General features: G+C 37.5%; 1 protein-coding gene and 1 long non-coding RNA gene across 2 annotated transcripts; both read left to right on the top strand.

Annotated features, from left to right (window-relative positions):
* The first annotated feature begins 12938 nt into the window (after positions 1–12938).
* LOC113063442 (uncharacterized) lies at positions 12939–14789 on the top strand. Its single transcript, XR_003278686.1, has 2 exons — positions 12939–13304; positions 14091–14789. It is a non-coding gene; the product is annotated as an uncharacterized LOC113063442 (long non-coding RNA).
* A 7709-nt stretch (positions 14790–22498) lies between these two features.
* Positions 22499–25545, top strand: leg1.1 (liver-enriched gene 1, tandem duplicate 1). The gene is made up of 6 exons (XM_026233846.1): positions 22499–22871; positions 23212–23304; positions 23392–23576; positions 24079–24200; positions 24800–25038; positions 25179–25545. The coding sequence occupies exons 1-6, from the start codon at positions 22577–22579 to the stop codon at positions 25328–25330; spliced, it is 1086 nt and encodes a 361-aa protein (XP_026089631.1). The 5' UTR covers positions 22499–22576; the 3' UTR covers positions 25331–25545.
* Positions 25546–25621: the final 76 nt, after the last annotated feature.

Raw genomic sequence — 25621 nt, forward strand, 5'->3', positions numbered from 1 at the left:
CCCCAAATGACTTTTTGTGCCCCCCTAAACGTAACGCACAGAACAATTAACCAAACTTGCATTACTGTGCATTCACACCGCCGGCGTCGAGAGCGTCAAAGTGGCCGGAAGTCATTCATTTTCAATGTAAACCAGCGTCGAGGAGCGGCGCGGCGCGACTTGGCCTTTGAGAGCGTCGAGCAGAGTTGAAATCAAGGCAACTTTATGGTAATGAGCTATGACGCGGTTGGGCAGCAACCAATCGGAACGTAGAAGTCAACCGCTTGAGAGGATTCCAGAGGACGCAGCTCCGATCACATTAGTTCCCAAGCAAAATAGAGGACAGGTTGATTATTGCTGTTTTGCGTTTGCAGTAATCTATGATGTGTCCCTGTTTGCGTACAGGGACATAAAAAAATAATTAAAAGTGATATGTGGACCATGGTGTCTCAGATCGTTCATTTTAAGTAAAGGATCTTAATATTTCGTCCACAACAACATTTAATGAGATTAATTTATAACGTTAACCTTCTTGTGGTTAATCTGCATAAGATCAACAAGTCTGTTTGCTTTGCGGCCACTTTCAATACAAGTTAAGCATTCGGTCAACATCAGAGCGCACACGAATCTTTCTGCGGTATCGTGAGCAGAGCGGCTAGAGCGATTTTAGATTTTTAGCGTTTTTTGATATTGAATGTTATTCGTTTAGATTATTGCACTGATATCGTTGTTTCAGCAGAACTTGGCTCACAGAAACAGTAATCACTACAACGGTAACACTAGAAATGCATAACACATTACCTTCAGAAATGATTCAGACGATTCATTATTCAACGCATTATTACACAGAATATAATTTAAAATATAATTATATTCATAAATGACTGTTAAAACATCCCAAAACAGCACCCAAACCTTGCAAAGACCTACCTCATTAATCATTCAAATACAACAACCAATGGCAAGTCTCCAGCAGCAGACCTTTCAATATGTTCTTTTTGTGTTAGTAGTTTTATTAATTCAAATTACAATATGCAGTTTGAAAGTATATGTATATGTATATATAAATCATGCAATTCATTTAGTTAAGCATACAGTATTGTATTGTTTATACGCAATTCCTTTGCGCAGCTGAGCTGCGCGTTGCATGCGATCTCAGAATAAATTTTTGGCGGTTTTGGAAATGTTAAGAGACAATAAACAGAGACGTTGAGATCAAACGGTGAAGTATTTTATTTGAATAATTGAACAAAACAAGACTATTGTGGTCTATTTTAGTTATAGCCTAATATGGGTTTATGTTATGGTCCGTCTCAGATCATTAAAAAAAGTGTGCCCCCCTATAAAAATTAAATGCCCCCCCATTTGGTTTGTTCTGGCGACGGCCCTGATGTAGACCCTGAATTTGGACACAGCTATAGACATCAAAGGGGGCTTGAGCACCTGCCCTTTTTATTCCTGGAGAGAAAGTGCCCTTTTTTCTGGGGTGTTTTTTTTTTTTTTTAATAATATATATTCCGCAGCTTCCATGTCAAACAAATATATTTATTGAAGAATAGTTTATCTAAATATCAGGTCAGGAGTTCTGAAGCGCTCATTGAGAACCGTTTCTGTCAGACGCGTCTGATTCGTCGAGAACCGAGGACCTGATGATACTGCGCATGTGTGATTCAGTGTGAAGCAGACTGACTCACAGCTCGTCTGAACCGAACTGATTCTTTTGGTGATTGATTCTGAACTGATTCTGTGCTTATGTTATAAGCGAGGGTAAACTGAAGGCTTGAATTAAGGGCAGTCATCGCTAATATGTGCCTTAAAAATAATTATCACAACACTGGTAAGGCTTATTCAGATTTTCTCATTCTCTGAATTATCATTATAAAAATTCAGGAATTAATTATATAATTATATTTTAAATGTGACGCAAATATTTTTTTTTCTACAATAGCAACAGTGCTTTCAACAGCAAGACCACTTTAGCCTGTAAACTCAATAATATCTCTCTGGAAGTTAATGTAAAAATATCAATGTCAATAAAAAATGCATGATATACCTGACATCAAAGTGCAGTGTGAAGGATATGAATAACAAATGTAGCCTGTCATTTGTTTACATTGCAAAGGTGTTCAATTTTAGACAATAACAACTACAACAGTAATAATAATATTAATCACTATATTCCAGTGGATCAGTTTTTTTATGTTTTGTATCAATATTTAAGGTGGACTTATTGATTGGGTGCAAGAGTAGTAGTGATGGTTAAAATAATAGTTTAATGCTGAAACAGAGAAGAAAAAGCCATCAGGTTGGGACAATTTAAGACATTTCAGTTTCTAATCCCAGAGCTATTATTATTTTAAACTTAAAATTGTCTTCTCTATTGTTTCTTTGCTTCAAAGCATTTGCTGCTGTATCAATACATAATCATCCATATCGATATGTGAATCCGCAAGGAATGCATCACAATATATTGCTGTATTGATATTTTGAACAGCGCCATTTAAAACCTTGTTCCATGTGCCCCTTTTATACTTTGAGCACCTGCCCCTCCAAAGGTCTCTGCACGGCCCTGCAACAGACTGCATCAAGATTCAAATATGGATATCCAGTAATTAATAATAATAATAACAATAATAATAAAAATAATATTAATAAAGTTCATTATTTTGAATAGAAATCATCACTCATACAGCAGGCATTCATCTCATCTCCAGTTTATTTGTGTTCGTATACATACAATATCCACGATCCGCCAGGGCTATAGTCCAATGGTGCGCTAATAATTTTATGACATGTTTGTAAAATATTTCGTCATACAGAATAACATTTCTATTCATTTTACACTGATTTATGTGATCTGAAGAACTAAAACAGCTAACAGACCTAGCGATTACTCTCCTTTTATTGATTCGTGTCAGCTATGACATCAGTGCGATATCATTAGTTTGTAAAGCTGTCAATCATCTCACGTGAACCACGTGATCAAAAGGATGTCCTTCTGCAATGAAGCTGTCTGTGTCATTGCAGTCTGTGTCATTGATAAAATATATGAAAGATAAAAGTAAAAAAAAAAAATTTGATTCCAGCTTGTTAAATGTGAGTATGTTCTAGTGTCTTCTCTCCTCTGTGACAGTCAACTGAATATCTTTGAGTTGTGGACAAAACGAGACATTTGAGGAGCATTCCTGGGCTTTTGGGGAAACACTGATCCACATTTTTCTGACATATTATAGACCAAACCATTAACCGATTAATTGAGAAAATATTAAACAGATTAATCGACTATGAAAATAATCCAAAATCCCTAATCATTACATACAAGTGCATTGCATTGGAACCCCTGGATATAAGCCTCCCTCTCTATTCCTCTTTAAAAAAAATGTTCTCTCTGTTTTGTCATTTAGTAAACTTTATAGATTTCAACCTTATTATTCCTTCTTGAGTCTCTTTAACCAGAACTTAGATTAATGTATGAATTAAATAGTGATTGTGTGACCTATATGAGGGAACAACCAGTGATACCCTTGGTAGTAATATCGAATGATAGCCTATAGCGATGTAATTAGGATACACATACACCGGTAGGCAGTGGCCCACCTTACCGTGACCTCAATGTGGTCAACCAGAATTTATAGTTTACCCACCTCTTTTTTTACCACTAAACCTCTGCCTAGAAGGCACAATTACTGTCACAGAAAGCTAAAGCAATACTACAAAGCCCTCCCGTAGTCTGCAAGGCTCGAACCTGCGCAGGGAGACCCCAAAGTATTTCAAGTCCATCGCCTTAACCTCTCGGCCACGACTTTGTCTATTGGTAGACTGCCTGCCCCATTATCATTAAAAAAATAAATTAAACAATGCCTTTTTGGAAAAATTCCAGGAAATACTAAGCCCTAAAATAAATACATAAAGTCTGTACGGTAAAAACACAATTCCACAAAGACAATTGTAACTGAACATTATGAACCTAATTACATAAGTCACACAAATAGTGAAACATGGAAATCAGCAGCTGTTCACTCACTCTCGTGGCCGTACCCAGCTAAGAGTTCCGGACCTCTGTAGATTTTTCATGTTTGAAAATTAATAAATTGCCGGCATTAGTCTGAAAGTAATAAAAAAAGGCAGTGACTATTTACACTAAGTGCAAATAGCTATAGATGTTAAAATAGCAGGATTTTCTACCATTTGTAATACATATTGCAAATTGTGCATATCTGCACCTCAGTAGTGTAGTACATAATAAAACAATATGCAACTTATTGAGTCTAATTTAATGGATGCCACCTTATTGGGACAATAAAGCCCTTTTTGATTATTTACTTAATTCTAATTGAAAATGAATGCCTTTCTGATGTGATTTGAAATTTGAAAAGGGAGCAAAAATTTCGTCAAAAGGCGGATTCGGACCCAGGTCAATCACGTCAAAATATGTACACCAGACACTTTACCTTCTGTGCCATTGGAGCTACAACTACAACAATTACTACAACTAATAATAAACCAATGATAAAATCATCCACCCCATAAATATAACATACTAACAAACGTTGATGCAATAAATAGGGTAAGATTTAAAAAGGAGCATCCATCCAAAAACATCTAAATTTCTGTCTCTTTTCAAGTGTTAGTGTATATAATTCATTGTATTTATAAGGGTTATCTTAGCACAATTCTATATTAAGGGGGTTATTATAGAAACCCCCTGGACCTCACTCATTTTCAAAGCCTGGCTATGGCCATGCTCACTCTCTATACAGTAAATCAGAAGAGCTGAATTCGACGGTTACCATGCTGTGCAGAAAAACGTTTTATGAGAGCATCCATGTCTAAAGCTTTTGAACACTCAGACTCAATACTAAGTACTGCTAAATTACTTAGTCTACTATCTGACATAGTGGAACGCCAGTGAGTTTTTACAAGTTTCAGTGTAGAGAAACTGCGATCACACAAGGCAGTACTCACCGGTAGCACAACAGCTGCTTTTGGCAGACGAAAAAGCTCAAAGAAGACTTCTTTGAAAGGTTCAAGGAACCTAGTGAAATCCATCAAAGTAACAGGAACCTTCCGTCCATCTGACTTTTTCCTGCTTAAAATTCATCTGGTCTGATGTAGCTTATGTTTTAGGTCCTCCATATCTGCTTCATATGCTTTGTCTAAGAGGGCTATGCTTTCTTCATCCAGGAAGTTGCTACTTGAGGTGGTTTAAGTGGAGGTTGTTAAGTGCTTGGATACCTTTCATGATCCCACAGTTTAATTTTGTGAAACGGCGCTCTATTTCTCCAATCATACAGTCAATGATTGGGTAGTAAACATGCAATTTAAAGGTTTCCTTATTTTCCATCTTCACATCCTGTCCAACTGCAGATGTTGCGACACAACCCTGCGGTGTTCTAGATTTTAAGCGTTCGGTTTTTTCCGCTTATGGAGTGGCATGTCTGAAGAAATACCACAGTTGTCACATGTCTGCATAATCTCATCCAAGAGACTGTTGAAGTAAGTCTCACTACGGTACCCTTCAGAGGTTTGTTTTAGTGCTCCAATGAGATCAACTGCTTTTGAAAGATCTAACTTAGGAGACTGAAGCATGTCTGATAAAAAAAAATTGTGCTACCAAGAACCATCTTAAAGACTGACAAAAGCCCGGTGAAATTTGAATCAATCTGACCAAGTAACCCCCTCGCTTCTGCAGCCCTATCTGGATGACTTTCCTCTGAAATGTCCTCAAGCACTCTCTTGACAGCTGACAATCGATCCATTAAGTTTGGACAAGTTATGTATCTGCAAGTGCACCTGGTATCACTCAACCTCTGGAGTTCACTTGGTGCACATTCAAAGATCTCACTCTGCATTTTAAGCTGTTTGTGTTGAACATATGAACTGGTAAAGAAAACATACAGCCTTTCATGTAATGAAAAAAACGTGCCCCATCTGGAACAGACTTCACACGGTCCACCAGAACAAGGTTTAAACAATACAATGTACATAGAATGCATGTTTGGCTACCTCTCTAATTCTTGTTTGTACACCAGTGTTCTGACCACTCAATACAGAGGCACCATCGTACTCTTGTCCATCAAGGTTTTTCGTTTTTACATTTGTTTACCCTGCAGCATCTAATGTCTCTGCTTCTTGGAATTCCAAAAAACTTGTATGCACCATTCCATTTTAATAGTACCTCAGCACAAAGGAAATCTGTTCTTTTTTTTCAGATCCTTTGTCTCATCTGCTATAAAAGCAAATTGCTCACTCTTCTTTACCTCCTCAATAATTTCATCACAGACCATTCCGGCTAAACATTCCAGGATTGTATTGCTTGTGTATTTTGCATTTTTTGCACTATGTGTCACTTGTTTATTCACATTTGCATCATGTTTACCAATTAGATTTAAATTCTCAAAAAAATTCCCTCTGTTTGATGATTCTGCTTAGTCATCATAGGCTCGCTGGGCAATTTTCTGTGTAGCTGTCAGGAGGAGAACTTCTGCTAAAGTTTTCACAAAATTCTGATTTTCAGTAACCTTGTTTTTGTGGTAATGATCCATCAGAGCAAACAGTGACGGGTTGTTCTCCCCCATTCTTTTGTTCTCAAGACAGGCAGTCAGTCATTGCATTAATATGGACATCTGAGTTTGCATGCAAACTGAATCCACTGTCTTTAAATGTGGCTTTCTTCCAGTTTGAGTATCCATTTACAGATGTGAACACACTACTAGCAGCATTAGGGAGTGAGAAGTGTCTGCAAGCGAAGCAGTATGCAGAATCCTTGGAGTGTGAATACTCCAGCCAAGTGTATGCCTTGTACCACTCACTGTGAAAACTTCTCTTTGCAGCTCCTTGAATACTTTTAGAAAATGTCTGCAATTGTGGCTGGGAGGGTCCATCACTTCTGAATCTGGATATATCTAAGAATGAGATATATTGTTTTTTAATTCATAACACAGTACCTTAAAATTACCTTACACTCATTACAGTTACTTGATTCCTCTACAATAGATATATATTTTCTACTGAATGGCTACAAACAGATCTAGATACACTTTGCATGTAATCCATAGCAACTTCATTATCTGCTTGCTTCTAGTGTATCTGATTAGGACTGAAGCTAAACTCTGAACCCTAAATGAATAAATGACAGCATTTTCATGTTTAGGTTTAGCATCCCTTTAAATATGACCTAACCAAAATAAAGAATCCTGACAATGTTGCTGACAATGGGCATACCATCGGGTCCTACTGGGCATGCAAAAGGTGTTTCTGTTTGCCTAATGCTGCCTTCTGCCTCTCTGTTTTGCTCTTCCTCTTCTTCTGTGCCACCTTCTTCTTCCAGTATATCCTTCTGTCCCTCCACCATGTCTTCCTTTCTCTCAGTTGCATCTTTATCTCCTGCATCTGCTTTTTGCTCCTGTTCTCCTGATTCCTTTTTTTTTTTTTAAGGAAAAACAGCTGTCTCCCTTCCTTTTCTTCATTTGGGCATTCTGTCACACAACATAGGAAACAGTGACACAAAAACACATTAATGATGACTATTACATAAAAAAAAAGAAAAAAAAGATAAAGATTCATAACATGGCTCTGCATTAAGCTGGCGCTTGTCTAAATATTTATCTCCTGTCAAAGCAAACAATTTTACTTGAACAATATCAGTATGTCTTATTAATTTGCATTTTGTGATATTCACCATGTTAAATTGATTTCTAGTACATTTTTTTTTTTACTTTTATCAGGGGGCATTTTGTCTTAACCCTATTTAATGTAGACTTATGTGTCATCTTTCACAACAGATTCTTAAATTGTATCAATAAATAAAGTAGTGATAATAGGGCACTGTGGGGTTATTAAAATTCAAGTGAAATCAGTAATTCAAGTTCAAGTGCAATCAATAATCGATTAATTCGATTCATTCAAAAAACTGAATCATTCAAAAACGAAACACTGTTTTGTGTTTCTTGAACATGTTTATGTGGAACTATTTTCATTGAATAAACAGAGCCTAAACAGTCAATATTGTTTCTAAAATGTAGGCTAAGTCAATTAATATTAACTAAATGTCACACTTGCAATCATCCTGATCATCGCTCTTGGTCGTCTGATGTTGTTGCTTATATCATATTCTAAATATCTTTTTTTTTCTTTGCCGTATATATGCTTTTGTAACCTGTGAGTTTCTTTGTATGTGTTGTTGTGTTCATTTGTCTGATGTCTCCGAGAGTCTTTCACACACAGACAGGCTCTGCGACCCTCAGTTGGACGGTGTTACTGTCAATACTTTGTCCATTAACTGTTGCCTTTTACTTACACTACTGTGTGTATGAATGTAATAACTTCAGAAAATGTGTACATAATCTGCATAATTTGAACATTCTTACATAGCCTTTTGCGTGCTATTAAAGTGTAATGAGTGAGCTAGCTAGTTTATTGAAAATATAAATATGAATGAAAATATAAATAAATAACCACCACTCAGGTAATTTATTTAGATCAAAGAGATATAATTGACTTTACCTACTGTGCACCAAAATAAGAATAAATGGTAATCATCGCCTCAGTCACGGTGATGGCAGGTAGTGTTTTTTTTTTTTTTTTTTGTTTAGAAGGGTGACAACAATAAGCATATGCCTCAATAAAAATTAGGCCCATTAAGATGACGCTGATATATCGTTTTATATATATATATAACAAATAATTTTTTTAAATGTTATTTATTTTTATTTTATTTTTGTATATATAAAAAATGAAATAGATGCATAAGCTAGCCGTGCATTAAAATATTTTATTTCACTACATTCAAAGACATGAAATAAATAATGTTTTTGCAGTGTTTCATTCTTGAATGATTCAGTTTTTCAATGAAAAAAATAAATTTATTTTGAAAGGGTGAAAATAACTGCATTTTCATCTGTTATTTTATCAGTAAGACAGCTACAGATAAATCAGTAAGATGCACATTTGTGAGCGCGTGACTGTGTGTAAATTAGTTAATGTCTGCGCAACTCTCTCTTCTAAAACTGAATCTGTATGGTTTGAATTAAGTGATCCATCAGTGTCAAGCTAGCTTATGGTTTTATCATGTGAATTCTTGCTAAAATGCAGTTATATTGTGGACTGTTGTTGGCATTAATTGTGCTCATGATGAAGCGGCAGTGACAGTGTTACACGCCCTCAGAGCAAGATAAAAACAGGCCTCGACTTTCTAAAAAATCATCGCTTCAGTCAAAGTCACGCTGAACTCCACTTGCTCTCCACTCCTCGCAAAGTTCATTTCTAGGGTGGCAGCTGCGCCCGTTATGGCCACGCCACTGCTCTTTCTCTGCTCTTATTGTATAGCTTTTACTTTAAAATTGCATATCTCATTGTTCTGTTATTTATTCTTGTATTTCTTTTTTCTTTGTCAAGCACCAATTTACTAAGACAAATTCCTCCTACATGTAGAGTATACATACAGTACTTGGCAATAAAAGCGATTCTGATTCTAATTAGTTTCAACTTCTGATAAATTATAAAAAACATTTTGATAGCACACACACACATATATATATATATATATATATATATATATATATATATATATATATATATATATATTAATGCTTGCAAATGGACAAAATGCACTTTGTACCATATATGCATATCAAATTCATCAGCTTTTTATTGTTTTACATCCACAAAGTTTCCAACAACAAAAACAAGTCTTTTTGAAATTAATTTATACTAGTTAAGTGAATATATGGTAGCTTGGAACAAGCACTAATACCATGTAGAACATGAAAACACAAATACAGGTATTACGATAGCCAGCTCCCTGAAATAAAGTGTGTGTTTTCCCAGTCCATCCATGTGCACTTTTCTCAATCCAAATCATGTCACATTTCATGACATGCAAAAAACAGTTCCTTTCAGCTGTAATGCAAAGGTGCATGTCACATTTGCTGCACTTCATCCGGACGATCCCCCTGCAGCCAGGGTATTTGCACTTCCCTTTTTCTCCATCAAAGGCCAACTCTGCACTCTTACTATTGCCTTTTCCATAAAATATTGCTGTATTCATTTTCTGAAAGAAGACATAATTTTGTTATTTATACTTAAATACAACTATACTACAATAAACACTTGAGAATAACAATAACTGTGAGAATTTTAGTGATGCTACTATCTATAAAAATCCCAATTGGGAAATACATTACTGCAATTCCATTGTGGTACAGAGTTGCCATATGGCAACCTTGATATTTTCATAATTTACAGTAAAACTATGTTAGACAAAATTGATTTGTGAATGAAAATATCTAATTTACTTACCAAAGATGTTGCAAAAAAAAATCCCCCTTGAGAAAAGATGTTTAGAAATTAGGGTAATAGAGCAATTTCTGGGGCACTTCAAAAGGGGTTCTTCTGTGTCAGGCTGACAGTGGGAAAAGGAGTTTTGATAATTTCCAAATTCTGATGAGCAAAGTTTATCGTATCATACCGAAAAAGACTTGAGACTGTAAAGGTGCTTCAGCTAAGTACTGAGTTAAGGGTAGGAATACTTATGCAATGTACTTACTTCAGTTTTGTTATTTTTAATACATTTATGAAGTTGTGACAGTTCTTGTGACAGTCAGGATTTAGACCGTATCATAGTACTGAGACTGCTCTCCTTAGAGTTACAAATGACCTGCTCTTATCATCTGATCATGGTTGTATCTCTTCTATTGGATCTTAGTGCTGGGTTTGACACAATTGACCACAGCATTCTTTTGCATAGGCTTGAACACTTTGTTGGCATTAATGGAAGTGCATTAGCATGGTTTAAATCGTACTTACATCAGTTCGTAGCAGTGAATGAAGAGGTATCATATCGATCACAAGTGCAGTATGGTGTACCTCAAGGCTCCGTACTAGTGCCGCTATTCTTCATGCTTTATATGTTACCCTTGGGAGACATATCATCATCTGTTATGCTGATGATACTCAGCTCTATATTTCTTTGCAACCCGGCGAAACACACCAATTTTGAAAACTAATGGAATGCATAGTTTCCTCCTTTCTCTGTCTCCCTCTTGTAGTTATCCTGCCCACTCTTTCTCTACACCATCACTTTAACTTCATTAGTCCCAGCTGTTCCTACTTACCCAATCTTTCCACCTGTTTCCCCTTTTCCCTGAATCCTCCTGCTATTTCTACCTCCGCTTTCATTAACCCCTTTGTCAGTTTATTCCTAGCGATCAATGCTGAAGACGCATCTCTTACCTTCTGAATCCAGTTTGTCCTGTCCTGTCTAGTCCTGTGCGGTGTGTCTGGAAGTCATTCCCCTTCAAGCTCCCTACTGTGCTCTACCAATTCAGAAGCTGTGGTTCTGAACGGACGCGGTATCCAGCCTACGGTACCCACACTCTCTACAGGCTTTGCCCCTCGCCGTACCCTCTGTCGGAGTCTCCCACTGCACCTGGCTCGGCTGCCACTCATCCCGAATTCCAGTAACCTGTTAATCAACTACCTTTAGTTTAAGCTCAGGGTTTACGAGCAAAGATTTCTGTTTGACTGATACCTCTGTCTCCAGAGTGGATTTGTGTTTACCATTTTGATTCTTTGACTGCCTTGTTTCCATTAAAAGACCATGACTGAGAGTCTCGCCTTTTGGTCCTCTTTTCTCATCCTTAATATTTATGACCTCAGGGTTAGATTATTGTAATTCTTTATTGGGTGGTTGTTCTGCACGCTTTGTAAACAAACTACAGCTAGTCCAAAATGCAGCAGCAAGAGTTCTTACTAGAACGAGGAAGTGTGACCATTTTAGCCCTATCAAAACATCGTATAGATTTTAAAATATTTCTTAATACTTATAAAGCCCTGAATGGTTTAGCACCTCAGTATTTGAATGAGTTCCTTTTACATTATAATCCTCTAGCATTAGCACTCGTTAGAAAGCGTCAACACTCGTTAGCTTGTCATTAGCGTTTTCATTCGAACCTATCGCTGTTTTCTTTTCTCCTCTCCTCTCCTCTCTCTTGCTCCAGTTTTTCACAAGTTCATCAAACAACTGTGGTAAGAATATTGAATCAAGCACGGTGATTATTTGCACCTCTTGTCACATTTACAGTTTATCTATCTCTGTCACAGATGAGGGATTCACATGTGATAAATGCAGGGAAGTAGTTAGGCTGACAGAGAAGATTTCAGAATTAGAACTTTAATTGAGGACAGTAAGAATGTTAGGGCTCTAGATACGGCTTTGGATGCGTCTAGCTCAGGGATTCCTGTACATTGTTCGGTTCCGGCAACAGAGCCCCTGCAGCAGGGCAACTGGGTGACAGTGAGGCAGTGTAGTCGTGGGTCAAAACACCGCTCTTCTGTTCTGATCAAAACATTAAACAGGTTATCCCCACTCAGTTATGCACCCACTGAGAAACCTGATACTCTAGTTATTGGTGATTCTATTGTACGAAACGTGAATATAGAGACACCAGCCAACATAGTCAAATGTTTACCGGTGTGTGAACTTGCAAGCATGATGTCAAACACACTAATATGCTCTGGTCCCCTCCCTGCTTACCGTGGTGACGAGATGCATAGCAGATTGTCATGACTCAATGGCTGGATGTCTAAGTGGTGCCCACAGAATAACATAGGTTTCATAGACAATTGGACGAGCTTTTGGGGCAGACCTGACCTGGTTAAAAGAGATGGTCTTCATCCCTCCTGGGCTGGCACCGCTCTTCTCTCTAGAAATATGGCAAATAGTCTTAGTGTTTATACTTGACTAACTGGGGCCCAGGTCAGGAAGCAGACAGACTGGCTACACCGACCGTCTGCTAGCTGCCTCACGTCACAGAGGTCAGTTAATTCTCAGCACATAGAGTGTCTGTTCCCGGAAATAGAAAATACAAAAAACGTCCAAACCAAGTTAACCCTTTAAAACCGAACGTGTCGGCGCCGACACAATTTACCATGCGGTATTAATGTTTCATAACTCAGCAACCGTTTGCACTATGAAAAAAAATCAAATTGCGTCTGATAGAAGACATCTTGCGCTTTAAGACAATATACAGCTTAATACGGTAACTGCATGCTTTCCAGCAGCAAATCACAGCAGCTTTCGGGGAGAGGGGGAAGGGCGGAGTTGAAGCGGGAGATACAGAGCGCAGCAGGTTTGAAAGTTTGAGAGTGTGAAATATAAACAAAAACGAACAAAAAACATGGCGAAAAAAGGTTTTACATGAGAGGAGGCGATTGATTTGATCTCTGATGACACCTGGGAAGAGACTGAACATGATTCATCGGACCCGGAGTCTGTATTCAGATGTTGAGGCGTATGCTGCTGGCTTTGATCCAGTCGTGGATTGGTAAGTGAAGCTTATTTATTTGTTTCTTGCTGATTAATCGATGAGAAATGAATAAAATAGTCAGACTCCGTGTTTCTGTACGAAAAAACACGGTTTCACACACTTATATGTGCGTTGCAAACATTTGTAAGCGCGCATGTGCATGCATGCGTTCATATTTGCTCATGTAACGTTAGCGTTATGTCTATGGGTGCGTGTGCATGCATACATCATTTTCTGTGTGTATGTAAGTGCATGGACATATCTGTGTGTGTGCGTGTGTGTGTGTGTGTAAGTAAAGGTGCGTGTGTGTGTATGCGAATGTGTGCGTGCATGTGTATATGTATGTTTGTGTGCATGCATGTGTGCATACGTTTGTGTGTGCTACTGCTAATGTGTGCATTTGTATATCTGTGTGTTTGTTTATGTGTATATCTGTTTGTGTGTATCTGTGTGCACATGTATCTGTTTGTGTATGTGTGCATGTGTGTGTCTTATACAGTCTATGATGTGTGTGTACGTACGTGCATGCGTGACTGTGCATGCATGCATTTATGTCTATATCTGTATATGTGTGTGTGAGTAGGTGCATGTATGTATGTGTGATTGTGTGTATGCAAATGTGTGTAAGTAACTGCAGGGTTTATTTTTATTATTTTATTGTATTATTATTATTATAGTTATTTATTATATATTTATATTTTTTTTTTTTTACAAATTTTCTTACTAATAAATTGCTTCATAATAAAAAAGTATTTTTATGTACATATATAGTGAGTTTGTAACACATGTTGCTTCTTTTTTTAGTGTGGCTTCTCCAGTTATCTACGAAGAAGCAAATGGGCCATCTACATCGAACACAACACCATCTCAGAGGGGCCGGGGCCGTGGTCGCAGCTGTAGCTGTATAATAAGTACATGGGGGGACTTGACACCTCCAACAAGATGCTCAGAACAAAGTCGGTGCCCCATAAAACAAGTCGTATGTGACCATTTTCCAGCATTTCCTAGATATTGCAGTGACCAACAGCTTCATTTTACACAAAGAGCTGTGTGCCATCCACCATGATAAGCTCATGACACGGCAAAACTTTCAGGAGCTGCTAGCTGCTCCGCTCACAGATGTTCCCCTGGATGGCCGGCTGAGAGAGAGATGCGATCATCTGCCTGTTCCTGTGAGTGATACTCAAGACCTTTCACAAAGTTGCATACGATGCAAAAGGAGCACCCCATGGACATGCCAGGAATGTGATGTGGGACTATGCTTGCAGTCCTGTAGACCGGAACTGCTTCAGAGAGCCCCACATTTAAATGACTGGATTGAAGGATCCAAAAACGCCTGGAGAACTGGAGTACCACAAATGGCTCCTGAGTGAAAACCGTGCAATCCAGTGTCTCAAAAATACTTGTATATATGTATTATAGTTCCTTTTTCAAGATTGAGGCATTAGATTCTTTCGATCATGAGTTTTCAGATTTTTTCTAAATAAAAACCAGTACAATTTCTTCCCGTTTTTAATTTTTTTGTCTATTTTAATTCTATTTACTAACTCATTACACTAAATAATGTACAATAACTGTAATTTCCTGAAAGCCTATTTTTTTCTGAAAAAAATGACACCTTACACTTGAAGATACCACATTATGTTATAATTTTATACTCAATAAACCAAAATGAGTGAAAACGGCCAATTTTAGCCTTAGGTTCTAAAGGGTTAAGATTAACAATTTAATTGAGGTTCAACAAATAAAAAACAGATGCAATACAGATAAACAAATGATAAAGCTTGGCTTATTGAAAAACCTTTCTACGAAAACACTTTTTGTAAAAAATATGATCACTGATCATAATCTAGATGTGCTCTGTTTGACAGAAACCTGGCTAAAACCTGATGATTACATTATTTTAAATGAGTCCACCGCCCAAGATTACTGTTATAAACATGAGCCGCATCTCAAAGGCAAAGGGGGAGGTGTTGTTTCAATTTATAACAACGTTTTCAGGATTTCAAGGGCAGGCTTCAAGTATAACTCGGTTGAAGTAATGGTGCTTCATATAACATTATCCAGAGAAACAAATGTTAATGATAAATCCCCTGTTATGTTTGTACTGGCTACTGCATACAGGCCACCAGGGCACCATACAGACTTTATTAAAGAGTTTGGTGATTTTACTTCCAAGTTAGTTCTGGCTGCAGATAAAGTTTTAATAATTGGTGATTTTAATACCCATGTTGATAATGAAAAAGATGCATTGGGATCAGCATTTATAGACATTCTGAACTCTATCGGGGTTCAGGACCTACTCATTGTCGAAATCATACTCTAGATTTAATACTGTCATATGGAATTGATGTTGATAGTGTTGAAATTATGCAGTCAAGTGATAATATCCTAGATCATTATTTAGTTTTGTGCAAACTTTATATAGCCAAAATTGTAAATTCTACTTCTTGTTACAAGTATGGAAGAACCATCACTTCTACCACAAAAGACTGCTTTTTAAGTTATCTTCCTGATGTATCCAAATTCCTTAGCATATCCAAAACCTCAGAACAACTTGATGATGTAACAGAAACTATGGACTCTCTCTTTTCTAGCACTTTAAATACAGTTGCTCCTTTATGCTTAAGGAAGGTTAAGGAAACCAGTATGTCACCATGATATAATGAGCATACTCGCACCCTAAAAAGAGCAGCCCGAAAAATGGAGGGCAGCTGGAGGAAAACAAAACTAGAGGTTTTTCGTATTGCTTGGCGGGAAATTAACCTATCCTACAGAAAAGCATTAAAAACTGCTAGATCCAATTACTTTTCTTCTCTTTTAGAAGAAAACAAACGTAACCCCAGGTATTTATTCAATACAGTGGCTAAATTAATGAAAAATATAGCCTCAACAAGTGTTGACATTTCCCGACATCACAGCAGTAATGACTTTATGAACTAATTTACTTCTAAAATCGATACTATTAGTGTCACAGTGTCTGGTTTGTGTTCCCCGGAGATCCACTAGATGTCCTCCTTCCCCATGGTGTCTGTCACTTCATTAACCACATTCCTCATGTCTCTGCCTAAATCATTGCACCCAGCTGTCACTGGTTATCAATCATTATACTCTGTCTATTCCCCATTAGTGTTTGTCTCTCCCTGTGTATTTATACCCAGTCTGTCTTAGTATGTGTCAAGGAGTCCTTTTTAATTATTGTCTGTCTCTTATTGTGCCCTTGCCTTGTGTCCGTGTTTGTTTATGTTTTGGATTTGTTGGATATCGACCCCTGCCTGGACTGTTTATTCTTTGGATTGCCCCTTTAATAAAGATGTACCCGCTAAAAAAAAAAAAAAAAAAAAAAAAGGAGTCGAGCCAGGTGTTCATGGACCCTTCAGAGTCAGGGTTAGTCACCATTGACCTTCCAGAGTCAGGGCTAGTCATCGACAACCTTCCAGAGTCCGGGCTAGTCATTGACAACCTTCCAGAGTCCGGGCTAGACACCTACGACCTTCCAGAGTCCGTGCTAGACACCGACGACCTTCCAGAGTCAGGGCTAGTCACCACTGACCTTCCAGAGTCAGGGCTAGTCACCGTTGACCCTCCAGAGTCAGGACTAGTCACCGTTAACCTTCCAGAGTCAAGTCAAGTCACCGGTGATCTTCAGGGACCGAGTCAAGTCACCGGTGATCTTCAAGGGCAGAGTCAAGTCACCGGTGATCTTCAAGAACAAAGGCAAGTCACCATTGATCTTCATGAACAAATGCAAGTCACCAATGATCTCCATGAAAAAATGCAAGTCGCCAATGATCTTCATGAGCAGAGTCAGACCACCAAGGATCTTCAGGAGCAGAGTCAAGTCAGCATTGATCTTCTGGAATCCAGTCTAAACACCATAGGGTTGCCAGAGCCTCGTCAGGTCCCAGTCGAACTCTATGAGCATCTGACGGATCCTGTTGTGGCCACGGAGGCTACTCTTAACTTGTTCAGATTCTTTGTTTCAGACTTGCCCAACCAGACTCGTCCTCCTGTGGGTCCGGCCGCACGGATGTGGTGGTCTTCTGCTCTGCCCTGGGGGGCTCCCACCCTGACCACACAGTTACGGTGGTCTTCTGTTCCGCCCTGGGGGGCTTCCACCCTGACCATACGGCTGTGGTGGTCTTCTGCAAATCATCCTGATCTCCTGTGTTATTGTTGTTGTTTTTTGCTTTTTGTTTTTTTGTGTTCACTTCCAGTCATTCCCCCTTGTTAGCCTGGCCCTCCGACCCTCCCCCTGAACTTAATCCGGTCCACCTCCCTCCTTGTCTCCCTGTTTTAGGTTTGCACTTCTGGTGTCTGTTCCCCATTTTCATGTTCCTCTGGTCTCTGGTTTCCCCAAAAAATTTTCTGGCCCTCCGTCCCTCCTCCTGAGCCTCCACCTGTCCGCCTCCCTCCTGGTTTTGAAGTCTTGTCGTGGAGCGTCTGGGAGCCGCTCCGTAGAGGGGGGGTATTGTCACAGTGTCTGGTTTGTGTTCCCTGGGGATCCACTAGATGTCCTCCTTCCCCACGGTGTCTGTCACTTCATTAACCACATTCCTCATGTCTCTGCCTAAATCATTGCACCCAGCTGTCACTGGTAATCAATCATTACACTCTGTCTATTCCCCATTAGCGTTTGTCTCTCCCTGTGTATTTATACCCGGTCTGTCCAGTGTTAATTTCGTTGACTAAATATTTTCGTCATTATTTTCGTCACGAATATATTTTTGCGGACGAAAACGTAACGAAAACTAAAAAAGAAGGCACTGATGGAGACTAAAACTATGACTAAATTGATTGACATTATCGTCAACGAATAAAGGACGAGACGAAAATAGACTGTGACGAAAATCAAATCAGCAGACGAGAGAGATGCGAGGAATGAACAAAAGAACCAGCAAAACGGAACAGGCGAGACTGCATGAGAGAAGAGAACCAATCCGAGCCTGACTTATTGAGACGTGAAGCGAAGGTTTTCAGTTTTTAAATGAGCTCCCGGGAAGACGGCATTCGAAGAGGTGATGTTTATTGAGCTAAGCAAAATTGGAAGACTGCAGTGCGTAGATGTTGTAGCATTAAATATTACGAACTGAAAAGTAATGTAAAATAGCCCCTTCTTCAAGTTAGATGAGAGCACAATACTAATACGTAATATTATGATACATACATTTGATTAATACTAATGTTTAGTATATTTTATAATGTTCTACTTGTTCACAATATCACAAATATTTCTATATTAGTCATGTGAAACGTGAATGTTCACATCCTATCATTATACATACTAATCTAGCAATATTGTAGTATTTAAAACATACAATATTGCTAGACAAATGAATACCTTATAAAATCTTGTTACTTTTTTTATCCACCCAACTTATTAAATATTTACTTTAAACGTATGCACTTATTGTTCAGCTCAACTGTAAGCTTTAAGGTCCTGGACCTAACTTTATTTTTATTTTATTGATGGTCAATTGGCAGCTAGTTATTGTTTACATTATCATGACAGTGATTGTTGCTGCATAAAAGCTTTTGAATCGAAATAAAGACACAGTTGTGTTGAAATAAAGTTGAATTTGTGTTTTATATATTTTGGTTAAGTTTGTTTCCTATACCAGCTGTAAAGAATTGTCTAGTAAATCTGTTATTGATTTTAGTCTTATTTTAGTCGACTAAAATACCAAGCAATTTACCAAGCAATTTTAGTCGACTAAAATAGGACTAAAATTAAAACAAATCAGATGACTAAAACTTGACTAAAACTAAAAAGAATTATAGTCAAAAGACTAAGACTAAAACTAAATTAAAATTTCGTGTCAAAATTAACACTGGGTCTGTCTTAGTATGTGTCACAGAGTCCTTGTTTAATTCATGTCCGTCTCTTATCGTGCCCTTGCCTTGTGTCCGTGTTTGTTCATGTTTTGGATTTGTTGGATATCGACCCCTGCCTGGACTGTTTATTCTTTGGATTGCCCCTTTAATAAAGATGTACCCGCTATTGGATCTTTCTTTTACGGTGAAGTCGTGGCCTAATGGTTAGAGGGTTGGACTCCCAATCGAAGGGTTGTGAGTTCTAGTCTCGGGCCGGATGGAATTGTGGGTATCTCCACCTTCAATACCACGACTTAGGTGCCCTTGAGCAAAGCATTGAACCCCCAACTGCTCCCTGGGTGCGTGTGTGTGTGTTTGCACTCGGATGGGTTAAATGCAGAGCACTCTTTCTCTGTGGTTTCCTGTATAGCGGCTGTGACAATTAGAAGAGATAAAATTGTAACCATTCAGCCGTCAGCTACAGTATCACATCAGACAGTGCACTATAGACCCCCTGAGGAACAGTTCCACTCATTCTCTACTATAGGAGAGGAAGAATTGTATGAACTTGTTAAATCATGTAAACCAACAACATGTATGTTAGACCCTATACCATCTAAGCTCCTAAAAGAGGTGCTTCTTAATTAACCCCTGTGTTTTTTCAGAATTTAGCAGTAAGAAATTACTCGTCATCCAGTTTTTTTATATTGACTATGCATTCCATTAGTTTTTCAAATCGCATTTTGACAACATTGATTTGTCAGAAGAAACCAATGTTTTCGTTCCTCTGAGCCAAACAGAAATGATTGGTGACGCTAGTCCCACCCCCGAGCACAGATTGATTCAAATTCTCCCATATTAAACCAATAAGTAGCCTTTTGAACTACTACTTAACATAGCCTATTGCTTTGGAAAATGAACGAAAACAAAGTGAAAGTAAAGTCTGTCGTGAGTGCATGAATACAAACACACAATAACACATTTGCATGAGAAATCTCCGAAAAAGCACAAAACATACTCGACATAGTACTTTGACATAAAACAAATCAAAAACAAGGATGAAACAGTGGTACATATCTGATAAAGCATTGGAATTTATGTCTTGGGTCATTAGGCGATGTCCCGGTATAATCGATTCTGACAGATTACAGCCAACGGATCGATCATTTATATTATCTATTGTATAATATGTAAATCATTATATAATTATACAGTTCATAAAGATAGTTGCACTATTTTTTTTTTCTGTTGCACTCTGAATATTTCTCACTCATTTTGTATGTAGTTTGTGAATCATTTGCACTGTTTTTGCACTGTATTGTTGAAGACAATTTGTGCAATTGTTTTTACTTTATGCTGCATAGTTTGTGTTTGTTGTTCATACTCAGATTGAAAATATATTTATCACAAGAAGAAAAAAGAAATGCAATTTATATTTAAAAGAAAATCTAAAAAAAAAAAACCATTTCATAAGGCTATTTTAAGACAATTTAATAAATGAAGTTGTTTTTAAGCATTTAAATAATTACACATGCTAAAAAAATAAAATATATGGTGAATAAAAAATAAAACATTTCATAGGGCCCTAAATGTAATTTTTGTTAAACTTTTAATAAATTGCTGTGAAAATGTATAAGTGTTATGAATTAAATTAATTAGACATGCTTTTTGATGAATAAAATTAAATGTAACCATTAAAAAGGAGTTGAGAAAAAAATAAAATGGATTTTATAGGACCCTAAAAAAAGTAAAGTAATAAGTAGTGAAGTTACTTTTCAAATGTAGTAACTAGTAAAGTAATCTCATTACAATTTACAGAAGTAACTAGTAACTAGTAACTAATTACATTTTTTGAGTAAAGCGATATAGTTGACTTGATTGCAAATAAATGCACAGACACTATATAACTGAACAGAGATGACATCACTGAATTCAATGATGAACTGCCTTTAATTATCATTTTGCATTATTGACACACTGTTTTCCTAATGAATGTTGTTCAGTGCTTTGACGCAATGTATTTTGTTTAAAGCACTATATAAATAAAGGTTACTTGACTTGACTTCTGTTTTTGCTTTGTCATTATGGTGTATGGAGTGTGGGAAAAAAAGTAATTCAAAGAAGTTTAACATAAGGGCTGCAACATAACAAAATTTGTAAAAAGGTACTGTATAAGGAAATACTACTTACATTTTTCTACTTAAACATTTAATGTTTAATTTAATGCAATAATTTACTGTGTGTTTCTTTGTAATTGTTTACAAAATTTCAGAGCAATTGAGTGAAAATTGTTTATAAACCTTTTGTATTTCAGTGGTCCACTGTTAAAAAACAGTGACTAATCAGGACTTAAGAATTGTATAGACAATATATGCATATTGTACATATTTTGTATTTCTTGCAATAATGAACTTGAAATGCTTCAATGCATTTATTGTGCCAAGTTATATGGACCCAAACTATTTAGTAGTGCAATAGTTTATATTCAATCTTCTAATACAATTATACAATTGTTTGTATTTTGACAGGTTTTAGTATTATTGTTATTATTATCATTATTATTTATCTGTAATGAATTCCTAAAGCTCAAACAGAAGAGCACAGTGCTGGCAATACAAAGGTGACAAATTGCTAACCTAATCATTCAGCTGACTCATGTGGATCTGGAATGCACAAACATAACTTGGAATCATTTTGCCATATCATGCAGTGATAATGAAAAGAGTATCAATTAACTCTTTGTGTTCTTTTTTATTTACATAATTTATGTGACATTTATTTAATTCATATAGACCTAAAGTTTCAGTGCATTTCAATGCTGATCTAATGTATCATCCAAGAAACATGTTGTTTGTTATCAATAAACATAAAATATGTATTTATTTCTTCCGTGCCTATTTAAAAGATGCACTAAAGAAACCAATAGTTGCAAACATTATTTTTACAATATAAGACAACATAGATAAATATTTGGTTGTCCTCAGTGACACTTGGAGAAACAGACCAGAAACTGTTATGTCACACTTGTACTCTGGTGGGGTGGTGATCAGACTGTCCAAATATACTATTCATGTTTGCAAACTGCTAGCTGACCTAGGTCCATATTGAGTCAAGTTAAATGTTACACAAGCTGTTCACCGCTCTCAAGTAATACATTAAACAAGACATTGATTTTTTTTTTCTCCTATGAAGAATATATGACATACATCCAATATTGTACATAACAGCTGTTACTAGAGTAATAATCTCCAAAGGTACATAGTTGTATTGTTTTCACAGCTAAAAGTGTACAATATACATTGTACACATAATACATGTATAAATTAGAAAGAATGTCTCTACTTGTATGCATCTGTCCCCACCCACACCCCCAGTTTGGCCCTTTTTCCATTTGGGACCAAAGTCCTGTGGTTGCCCATAAATTAAAGCTCTTCCACTGAGCACAACACTTCGGCAGTCCAACTAGATTCTCCAGCATGGGTTTCATCAGAGCGGTGGCTGCTGCAGTCTTGTTAGTTGTGCTTGGCCAGGCAGCAGTAGTGACTGAGAATGGTCTTCCTATTCAGTGGGACAAAGCCCCAAGCGAGCTTTCCCAACTGCCCACAGTCGACGGGGTGATCCAGGTAAACCCATGGGACTACTTACAGAGAATGGCCTTGTACAAGTCGATGATCAATTCTACTGATCCCTATATGAGCTCCATGGGCCCTGGAGAGAAAGAGAGTCCTCTGTGGAGTCTTCCTCTGCAGCTGGGCTGGAAACTCAAATCAGGTATGATCAATTACCTCTCAGATGTAACAATAAGAAGCAAGTCTCTATAAGTGAGAGTTGTTTGAAGTGAAACAATGTCTTTTGCTTTATATCAGAATCAAACTAGCCAAATATTCCAGTTATGATTAATTGTTTATTCCTGAGAACGTGCAGAACCCATTAAACATGCATCTTACTGTATAGTATGTAGACTATAAACATATAAACACAGGAACGGTGATAATGCGAATTCTAGTGTATGTAGGCGGTTGGGTATGACATGTTTTGAATTTGATTGAAGATATTTAAATCTATAAGGACATTCAGCTTTGGTTGTCACCTGTTTCAAATGCCATCACAGGCCGGCTGACTGACCCAAGCCCTGGCAGTAGCAGCACTTGTGGATTGGAAAGTTCAGAGCCAGTTTGCATCTCTCCTCAGAGCTGGTATGCATGTAAGTGCGGTTCTATATTTGCTAGAATAACTAGATGGATGTGAACTGTCCTGTCTTTTCTCATTCGGGCACTTTCGCTGTCTCTAGGTATGAACTACTACCTATCCGTGCTTCCCTTCCTGGCAGCAGTTCAGACAGGGGTAGCTGGGAAGGGTGAGACTCAGCTGCACATCCAGGCTCCAGCAGAGGAGGCTCAAGATTACTGCTCCAGCTACACAGACTGCTCCACCAAACATCCTGATGCCATGACTAAGTGGGAAACATTTTTCCAGGTATCATGTTTTTTTTTGTTGTTGTTGTTAAGTTTTTACTTTAGATGCACATTTAGGGTGAATTCAGGTCAAATGGGACTGGGAAAGCATCCTAATTAACATGAATTAACCCTACATTTGTTAATTTAGCAATTGCCTTTTTTTCTAAAGTGAAACGTTTATATTTAAGAAGACCAATACAGTGTCAAGCAGTAATAGCAATTATCATGCATACACATATTTGTGTGCACCACAAGACTATATCCACTTTATGTGAACTCCCCATAAAAATAAATGAATTAATAACAAAAATAAAAACATAAGAGAGAAAATTTCACAGTGCCTATACATAGTGGGCTCCAAAAGTTGGTGACCACACATTGCAGATCAATGACAAATGAATATATTTATTATAAAATGAAGAATACTTCATTCTCTAGGTCACTAACTGGATTTTAGAAAATTTGTGATACTGATCATGTACTTATTTGTGCAAAAGATTGTTTTATGTGTTCCTCTATAGTCTTTGCAGCACATCAATAACTCTGACGACACAGATTTCAACAAGAAGGACAAGATTCTGGGACTGTTGTGGGCAGCAGAAGAAGCGTCTCTACAAACGGCCTCATTGGCTTGCAGTGAAAGGTCCATATATATTGAAGACCATATGGATATATATATACCATATATATAAGGTCCATACACACACACACACACACACACACACACTTAATAAAGCATTCAAACTCTTGCTCGAATGACATCATGCCATTCACTTTATCCAAATGTGACTCTGGACCACAAAACTGGTCTTATGTCGCTGGGGTATATTTGTAGCAATAGCCAAAAATACATTATATAGGTCAAATTATAGATTTTCTAATTTATGTCAAAATCCATTAGGATAAAGATCATGTTCCATAAAGATATTTTGTAAACTTCCTACTGTAAATATATCAAAACTTAATTTGGACAAATTTAAATGCGATTTTCTCAATATTTAGATTTTTTGCACCCTCAGATTTCAGATTAGTAATAGTTGTATATCGGCTAAATATTGTCCTATCCTAACAAATCATACAATGGAAATCTTATTTATTCAGCTTTCAGGTGATGTGTTTGAACAATATACCCTTATTACAACTTTTGTGATCCAGGGTCACAAATATGTGTGGATCTTCTTCCTGTCTCAGCTTGGCAGGTGCCTGATGTTGTAATAAAGCTTCTTTAACCCTGTGCTGTAGGCAGAAGTTGTACTCGTCTCCTGAGGTGCGCTTTGGACAGGGTTGGCTCAGCTCGGCAGCATATGTAGCAGCTTCTCATTTCCACGCTAACATTGAGAAGTCCGAGAAGTACATGGCTCCTCTGCCGAGTCGAGTGCTGAAGGAGTCTGATAGCCCACCCAAAATTACCGATCTCAGCGCTGAGGAGAACCACACACTCCACATCTTAGGCTGGATGAACAGTGTGAATCAACTGCTTGGTAAGAATAGCAGAGGAAATGGAGGGAGGGAGAAAAGTTAAACAAACGGGGTCCAGAAGTCTGAGACCACTAGTGAATTGCTGATTGCTGAAAATTCATTTTTCTTATCCACTGAATTAAAGTTATTTATTTGGAAACAGGTGGTTCCCTTGTGAATCTCTGGCGGAGAGCGATGTGTTCACCTCAGGCTCGGGAGAAAGGTCAAGGTCTTCTTTACGACCTCATTCTTGACCCCAAGTTCCCTGGTACCAGTCTGATGGCAATCCTGACTGAGATGAGCACAAGCTGCTGACACATTATCTGTTAACGCTGTTAACATTCTCTAATAGATATAAAAACCTGGTAGAATAAACCTGTTTCTAGCTGTGAATAAGAGCTGTGTACATCAAACAGCTCATTCATCTGCAGATGTTGGCTGTGTCCACAACAGATATGTTTCCATGACAGGCAGTCTATCTTTACACTGTCATTTGTATCTTTAACAAAATAAAGACAAGAGAAAACAATCAAACATGGCGCCTTTCCATCTCCTTTATTCAAAATACACCAGAAAATGTGGTTTCTTTCTCCACAAAATAATGTA

The sequence above is a fragment of the Carassius auratus genome, chromosome 45, assembly GCF_003368295.1.
Source record: "Carassius auratus strain Wakin chromosome 45, ASM336829v1, whole genome shotgun sequence".
Lineage (NCBI taxonomy): Eukaryota > Metazoa > Chordata > Actinopteri > Cypriniformes > Cyprinidae > Carassius > Carassius auratus.

Bases quoted from the DNA above. Each gene is read 5' to 3' on its own strand.
- leg1.1 (XM_026233846.1), top strand. From the start codon at position 22,577: ATGGGTTTCATCAGAGCGGTGGCTGCTGCAGTCTTGTTAGTTGTGCTT. The intron at 23,305-23,391 runs GTAAGTGCGGTT...CGCTGTCTCTAG, and splicing joins TCCTCAGAGCTGGTATGCAT to GTATGAACTACTACCTATCC. The intron at 25,039-25,178 runs GTAAGAATAGCA...ATTTGGAAACAG, and splicing joins CAGTGTGAATCAACTGCTTG to GTGGTTCCCTTGTGAATCTC.